This window comes from Amphiura filiformis, unplaced genomic scaffold (genome assembly GCF_039555335.1).
Source record: "Amphiura filiformis unplaced genomic scaffold, Afil_fr2py scaffold_112, whole genome shotgun sequence".
NCBI lineage: Eukaryota > Metazoa > Echinodermata > Ophiuroidea > Amphilepidida > Amphiuridae > Amphiura > Amphiura filiformis.
In genome coordinates, this window is record NW_027305576.1 from 211274 (window position 1) to 219499 (window position 8226).

The following is an 8226-nucleotide window of genomic DNA, read 5'->3' on the forward strand; positions in this document are numbered from 1 at the left end:
CGCATGTCCAGAAGAACATTCTGATGCTGCTTGTAACAAAGATGTTAAGGAAGAAAACGCTTCTCAATCAAATCTAAATGAAAGACAATCTGTGGTAAGTAACTTTAATAACTATAAAATACCGTATTCATGGTATTAATGGATCTAATGCCATTAGAAAGATCGCATCAATATTCGGTTGTTTTGTGTGTAACATAAGTGGTGTAATGAGTCCTGGGCAGGATATCTGGCACAATTTGTCAAATAACCTAACGTGGTCGATAAAGACAGTTTATGCAGAAATTCACGGCGAGCACATAAGCCAGTAGAGCTCAAAACTTCAAATCCATGTCAAGAAAATATATGTGGTTGTGGAAAGGGTAAAATATTTTTGATCTTTACTAATTATATTGTTTGTCTACATTTTAACACCGAAAAGAATATACCAAGTGTGGATGCTGATGATGTGCAAAAGAGTGCTTCTACCAAGACTTCTATCTCTCTTAAGCTGCAAGAGAAGAAAGAAAATACTTTACAGGTAAATATATACACCAGCTACAAAAAGAAACTCTTCAATTATAGTCATCTTTGCTGTTCAACAACTTTATAATTTTGGATTATTCTGAAATATACATTTTGTAAATTGGACTTTGCTTTCTCATTTGATACCCTGTTCGTGAAAATCGAACAAGAATTGACCAAGATATGGGCCTCCAAAGCCTCAAACCCCAAAATCAAAAGTTGCAATTTCAACGATTTTTAATGGGAACGCATCGTTGCATTGCACACAAGCACCACGGGCATAAAGCACACAGGCACAATTGAATCGTTAAAATTGCAACTTTTCATTTTGGGGTTTGAGGGTTTGGAGGCGCATATCTTGGTCAATTCTTGCACGATTTTTAAGAACAGGTGTCAAATGAGAAAGCAAAGTCCAATTAAAAATGATTAACAAAATGTTTATTTCAGAATAATCAAAATTACCAGATTGTTGAGCAGCAATGATGACTATAACTAACGAGTTTCTTTTTGTGCCTGGTGTAGATTAAATAAATGTCCCTATTGAGTCCGGGTCTAGCCAAGGTAATTGCTCTAATTGTATTAAAGAGTCAGTGTAATATTTCATTTATTTCTTCTTTGGAAATATCGTTCCAAAGAGCACACTTGCAGCGTGAGTAATAATAAGAAAGGACAGAGAGTAGGCCTATATTGAGGAATGCATATGGGTAAAACTTGTGGGTATTGGTACGGTATACGATTGTGAAGATTATCATTCATCCAGGTAATAACAAATATGAACTTGAGATTATAATCTGATCTACTGGACTTACGTTTTGATGAGTGGTAATAACATCAGTGGGCCTGATGCTGCATCCGAGATATGATGTGAAATATTGCCACTCATCAAAACGTAAGTCCAGTAGATCAGATTATAATCTCAAGTTGATAATGGCAAAGGTGTCAGTCCATTTGGGTACTGGTCGGTCTACCATTTTTTGGAGTATGGGTATGGGTACGGTAAGTGTGTCAGTCCATGGATGTAGGTTAGTCTACCAATCTGGGAGTATTGGTATGGGTACGACAAGGTGATTCCATGGGTACATGTTGGCCAACACTTCTAGGAGTAATGTTAAGGGTACGGTAAGGTTTGTCATTCCATGCATGGGTACAGTTTGTTCAAACATTCTTAATCTTGGAGTATTGTTATGGGTATGGCAATGGTCATGGTGTCATTCCATGGGTACAGTATTGCCTACAAGTTTGTTCTTTTTTTAGCCTAAGGTCTCTTTATTTTTATTAGAAAATGTTCACATCAGAAAAAGTCTTCGCCGGTGATGCAGGCACAAATCTAGACGACCCGTCTGCTGCTGCTCAAAATAAAGACATCAAGGAAGAGAAAGTTTATCAATCAAATCCAAATGAAAGCCAATCTGGGGTAAGTAATATCAATAACTCGGACTATTTCCATTTAGAACATAATAATAACCAGCATTACATTAAAAATGGATTCCACATAAAAAGGGTGTATTATGTTATAAAGAGTTACTTTCATGTTTATTTTACTAGGAATTCCCCACATCACAACAGGTCGGCCGTGATCCGGACAGAAATGCAGAAGACCCTTCTGCTGCTGCTGATAACAAAGGCGTTAAGGAAGAACACACTTCTATATCAAATCCAAATGAAAGCCAATTTGGGGTAAGTAACTTCTCTAACCATAAAAACGATCAATTGTTTTCAAACGGGCTGGTAACAAATCTATGATATTAATAGTACGGGATGTCCACTGTTAATACATTTGCTACTAGAACGGTTTCCCATTTACTGTTGTGTGCACTCATCCATGTATTGTCAATGCAAACACAAATCAATGCAGGAAATCCCATGGTATGCAGTACTTGCATTGGCCCGATTTAGACCTAAAACCATCCCCCAGGCAAAATATTGGGGATTTCCCCGGGATCTACGCCTATGAAGCCTACCATTCTTGGAATATTGGTATGGGTACAGTGTCAAGGGTGTCAGTCCATGGGTACAGTTTGCCTACCATTGGTATTCATAAGTACGGTAAGGGAGTCAGTCCCTGGATGCAGGTATAAGCCTACCATTCTTGGAGTATTGGTATGGGTACAGAGGTAAGGGTATCAGTCCGTGGGTACATGCATATTAGCTTACTAATCTTGGCGTATCGATATGGGTACGGCAGGGGTATTTCATGGGTATAGGTAGGGCTACCTATTTGAGTATTGGTATGGGTACCAAGGGTATCAGTCCATGGATACAGGTTGGCCTACCATTGATATATGGGTACGGCAAGGGGAGTCAATAATGGGTACAGGTAGCTCTTTCCATCTTAATGTATTTGTAGGGGGATACGTTAAGGGTGTCAGTCCATGGATATAGGTTAGTCTACAAGTCAGATTCGAAATTATAAGATGTTGTACTCAAATTATTCATAACCAGCATTCCCAAAGGATTTGGGCATATCGTGTTATAAAAAGATTCATGTTAATTTAAATTATACTAGGAAATCCCCACATCGCAAGAGGCCATCAAGAGTGATACAGGCACAAAAGCAGAAGAAGACGCTTCTGTTGCTGCTTCTGATAACAACGACGTTAAGGAAGAAAACACTTCCCAATCAAATCCAAATGAAAGCCAACCTGGGGTAAGTAACTTCAAAAACTATAAAAGAGCTCGGTTATTAGTTCATACGTGCTGGTAACAAAATATCTTTGAGTATTTAAGTTCAAACTTATTGGATGCTAGACTCAAATTATAGAACATAATAATCAGCATTACCAAAAATAAAAAAGGATTTAATACCCCATAGAGGGTACGGCGTATCATGTTTCATGTTTATTCTTACCAGAAAATTCTCACATCGCAAAAACACTTCCCAATCAAATCCAAATGAAGCAATCTGGGATAAGTAAGTTCAACAGCACCATTTTTTACAGGCAAGATTAAGCCTATGGGACGTGGTTCTCACATTTTAGAATATGATAACCAACATTACTTAAAAAGGATACTACACGAGAATGGCGTACCATATGTTATAACAAGTTTCATGTTTATTTCTACAAGGAAATTGCCGCATCGCAACTGATCTTAGGCAGTGATCCGGGCACAAATGAAGAGCACTCTTCTGCTGCTGCTTATTACAAAGCCGTTAAGGACACAAACACTTCCCAATCAAATCTTAATGAAAGTCAACCTGAGGTAAGTAACTTCAACAACTATAAAAGAACTCGGTTGTTAGTTCATACGTGCTGGTAACAAAATATCTACACTAGTTTAAACCGAAACATCCTCGTTTACATATATCATTCTTCCTTAAATTTTCTCGGTTTGTAACAAGACGGTTCTCAAAAGCAATGGGCAGCACTATTTTGGGAGTATAATTACGCTATTAGCGGGAATAAGAGCTAAATCAACCGGGACATTTTGTTCGCTTTTGCCCCTGAAAATTGTATTTGGCGCCCGCCCCCACCACGTTACCGTAGTTAGGGCGGTTTTCGGACTTGTTGTTCTTTTTAAACATCCTCGTTTACGTATCATTCTTCCTTAAATTTTCTCGGTTTGTAACAAGGCGGTTCTCAAAAACAATAGGCATCACTATTTTGGGAGTATAGTTACGCTATTAGCGGGAATAAGAGCTAAATCAACAGGGACATTTTGTTCGCTTTTGCCCCCGATAATTGTATTTTGCGCCCGCCCCCACCAAGCCTAAGCATAAGGACAAAATGAATGAGGGTGTCTTTGTATTAGCGTTATTGAAATTAGGAGCCCCGAAAAGTTTAGTGTTATCGTAGTTAGGGCGGTTTTCGGACTTGTTTCGGACTCTTTTTTTCTTTAGGGGAGCCCCGAAAAGTTGAGTGTTACAGTAGTTAGGGCGGTTTTAGGACTTTTTTCTTTCTAAACATCCTCATACGTATCATTCTTCCTTAAAGTTTCTCGGTTTATATGAAAGCGGTTCTCGAAAGAACCAACATTACTTAAAAATGATACTACACGAGTATGGCGTACCATGTTATAACAAGTTTCGTGTTTGTTTCTTCAAGGAAATTGCCGCATCGCAACTGATCTTAGGCAGTGATCCGGGCACAAATGAAGAGCACCCTTCTGCTGCTGCTGATTACAAAGCCGTTAAGGACGCAAACACTTCTCAATCTAATCTAAGTGAAAGTCAACCTGAGGTAAGTAACTTCAATAACTATAAAATACCGTATTCATGGTATTAATGGATCTAATGCCATTAGAAAGATCGCATCAATATTCGGTTGTTTTGTGTGTAACATAAGTGGTGTAATGAGTCCTGGGCAGGATATCTGGCACAATTTGTCAAATAACCTAACGTGGTCGATAAAGACAGTTTATGCAAAAATTCACGGCGAGCACATAAGCCAGTAGAGCTCAAAACTTCAAATCCATGTCAAGAAAATATATGTGGTTGTGGTAAAATGTTTTACCAAGATTCTGAAGGTGGATGCTGATGATGCGGGGAAGAGTACTCCTACCCTGGCTTCTTCCACTCCCAAACTGCAAAAGGAGGTGAGGTCTACTAGACCTCTTCTCCCCATTTTCCCATCAGATCAGTATTTTACTATCAGAAGAACGCTCATTTTTCTCATTATCCCAGTGAAATTAACGACCGAGATATTTTTCGTTTAATGGTGTGAACAAAATCGAATTATGATTGTGGTATAAACCACACCGAAAGTGTAGGTACTATCTTATGGGGTATTGCTGTACACGTGTTAGCATCTCATATCAAAACCGCTGAAGCAATACAACTCAACATTTGGAAACAACATATTGTTTTAATGGTAGGCAGAACATGAATTTTTTTACCACGCCTCTTTAATTCATTTTTCATATATCGCTTGCACTGTCAGTAATATCAGACAAAATGAATGTTACATTTAGGATTGCACATTGGTCACACGTGGGTACAGGATTGTCAAGCATTCTTGGAGTATTGGCATGGGTATGGCCGCGAGGGTGTTAGTCCATGGTACAGGTTGGCCTACCATTGATATTCATAAGTATACGGTAAGGTGTTAGTCCTTGAATGCAGGTTAGCCTACCAATCTTGGAGTATCGATATGGGTACGACAAGGGGATTTCATAGATACAGTTATGTCTACCAATATTGGAGTATTGGTGTGGGTACGGCGGCAAGGGCATCAGTCCATGTGTACAGATTGACCTACCATAGGTATTTATGTGTAAGGGAATCAGTCCATGAATGCTGGTTAGCCTAACAATCTTGGAATATTTATATGGGTACTGCAAGGAGTATTGATATGGATACGTTAAGGGCATCAGGTTGGTCGGTCGGTCTACAATTAAAGGATGTTGAACTCAAACGAATTTATCGGATGTTGATATAGAACATAATATTCAGCATTTCTCAAATCATTTGATACCACATAATAGGGTAGGGCGTATCGTGTTATAAAAAAGATACATGTTTTTTTTTACTAGGAAATCCCCACATCACAAGAGGCCATCGGCAGTGATACTGGCACAAAAGAAGAAGACTGTTCTGCTGCTGCTGATAATAAAGACGTTAAAGAAGAAAACACTTCCCAATCAAATCCAAATGAAAGCCAACCTGGGGTAAGCAACTTTAATAACTATAAAGGTGCTCGCTTGTTAGTTCATACCTGCTAGTAAAAAAATATCTACAATAGTTTAAAGTGATTTCCAGCAACAACAACAAAACGAGTTTTCGATCACACGTCCGCATCAGAAAGTCCTGTGAATATGGGCATTTTATTAGAGCTATCAATGTATCAGAAATGTGTAATATGGGTGGTGAAATAAAGTGCTGAGCAGGATTTCAATTAGTCAAAGAACTAGTTTTCTCATCCCGTAAAGCACGTGTTTGGGGACGAAGATATATCTACTTAGCTTTGATTCCTTTGCTCTAGTTTTCTTGTTGTATGCTTAGTCGGTGAGATTCGTGAGAATGTAAGTAGAGATCCGAAGGTAATGAGTTCAAATCCATAATGAATACAATTAAAGGATGTTGAACTCAAACGAATTTATAGGATGTTAATATAGAACATACTATTCAGCATTTCTCAAAGCATTTGATACCATATAATAGGGTAGGGCGTATCGTATCATAAAAAGATACATGGTTTTTTTTATCAGGAAATCCCCACATCACAAGAGGCCATCGGCAGTGATACTGGCACAAAAGAAGAAGACTCTTCTGCTGCCGCTGCTGCTGATAACAAAGACGTTAAAGAAGAAAACACTTCCCAATCAAATCCAAATGAAAGCCAACCTGGGGTAAGCAACTTTAATAACTATAAAGGTGCTCGCTTGTTAGTTCATACCTGCTAGTAAAAAAAAATATCTACAATAGTTTAAAGTGATTTCCAGCAACAACAAAAAAACGAGTTTTCGATCACACGTCCGCATCAGAAAGTCCTGTAGAGATCCGAAGGTAATGAGTTCAAATCCATAATGAATACAATTAAAGGATGTTGAACTCAAACGAATTTATAGGATGTTAATATAGAACATACTATTCAGCATTTCTCAAAGCATTTGATACCACATAATAGGGTAGGGCGTATCGTATTATAAAAAGATACATGGTTTTTTTTATCAGGAAATCCCCACATCACAGGAGGCCATCGGCAGTGTTACTAGCACAAAAGAAGAAGACTCTTCTGCTGCTGCTGATAATAAAGACGTTAAAGAAGAAAACACTTCCCAATCAAATCCAAATGAAAGCCAACCTGGGGTAAGCAACTTTAATAACTATAAAGGTGCTCGCTTGTTAGTTCATACCTGCTAGTAAAAAAAAAAAACTACAATAGTTTAAAGTGATTTCCAGCAACAAAAAAAAAAACGAGTTTTCGATCACACGTCCGCATCAGAAAGTCCTGTAGAGATCCGAAGGTAATGAGTTCAAATCCATAATGAATACAATTAAAGGATGTTGAACTCATTAAAAAAAAAAAGGATGTTGATATAGAACATGATATTCAGCATTTCTCAAAGCATTTGATACCACATAGTAGGGTAGGGCGTATCGTATTATAAAAAAGATTCATGTTTTTTTTACTAGGATATCCCTACACCACAACAGTCCACCGGCAGTGATACAGGCACAAACGAAGAAGACACTTCTGTTGCTGCTTCTGATAACAACGACGTTAACATGTTAAGGAAGAAAACACTTCCCAATCAAATCCAAATGAAAGCCAACCTGAGGTAAGTAATTTCAATAACTATAAAAGAGCTCGGTTGTTAGTTCATACCTGCTAGTAATACAAAATATCTACGTGTACGATAGTTTGAAGTGATTTCCAGCAACAACAAAAACGAGTTTTCGATATCTGTTACAACGTCCACATCAGAAAGTCATGTGAATATGGGCATTTTATAAGAGCATGATTTCAATTACATTCAGAGGTTTCAGAGAAGAACGACAGTCCCTTGCTCAGATTGACGCGAGCGCCCTGATAATGAGCGACATGCGCTTTTTGTTCACTTCAAGGGCGCCGACTAACAATGTGACGCACAATCCGCCAATCAGATTATCGGTCTGTTGCTATGATTGTCAGACGATTAATTCAGCCAAACAGAACCCCACTTCCGTGTTTACGCTCTGCACGCTCTCAAAATGTAAACAAGTGCCGTTCTTCTCTGACAGAAACTTTAGTCAAAGAACTAGTTTTCTCATCCCGTTTTCTCTACCGGGGGGTAGGAGCAAAAAAT

At 38.3% G+C, this 8226-nt stretch overlaps 1 protein-coding gene and 1 long non-coding RNA gene across 2 annotated transcripts; both read left to right on the forward strand.

Annotated features, from left to right (window-relative positions):
* Window positions 1-1786: 1786 nt before the first annotated feature.
* On the forward strand, window positions 1787-3649 carry LOC140145002 (uncharacterized). Its single transcript, XM_072166794.1, has 4 exons — window positions 1787-1915; window positions 2047-2178; window positions 3008-3148; window positions 3568-3649. The coding sequence occupies exons 1-4, from the start codon at window positions 1899-1901 to the stop codon at window positions 3587-3589; spliced, it is 312 nt and encodes a 103-aa protein (XP_072022895.1). The 5' UTR covers window positions 1787-1898; the 3' UTR covers window positions 3590-3649.
* An 899-nt stretch (window positions 3650-4548) lies between these two features.
* On the forward strand, window positions 4549-7215 carry LOC140145000 (uncharacterized). Its single transcript, XR_011857970.1, has 4 exons — window positions 4549-4679; window positions 5971-6105; window positions 6646-6786; window positions 7112-7215. It is a non-coding gene; the product is annotated as an uncharacterized lncRNA (long non-coding RNA).
* Window positions 7216-8226: the final 1011 nt, after the last annotated feature.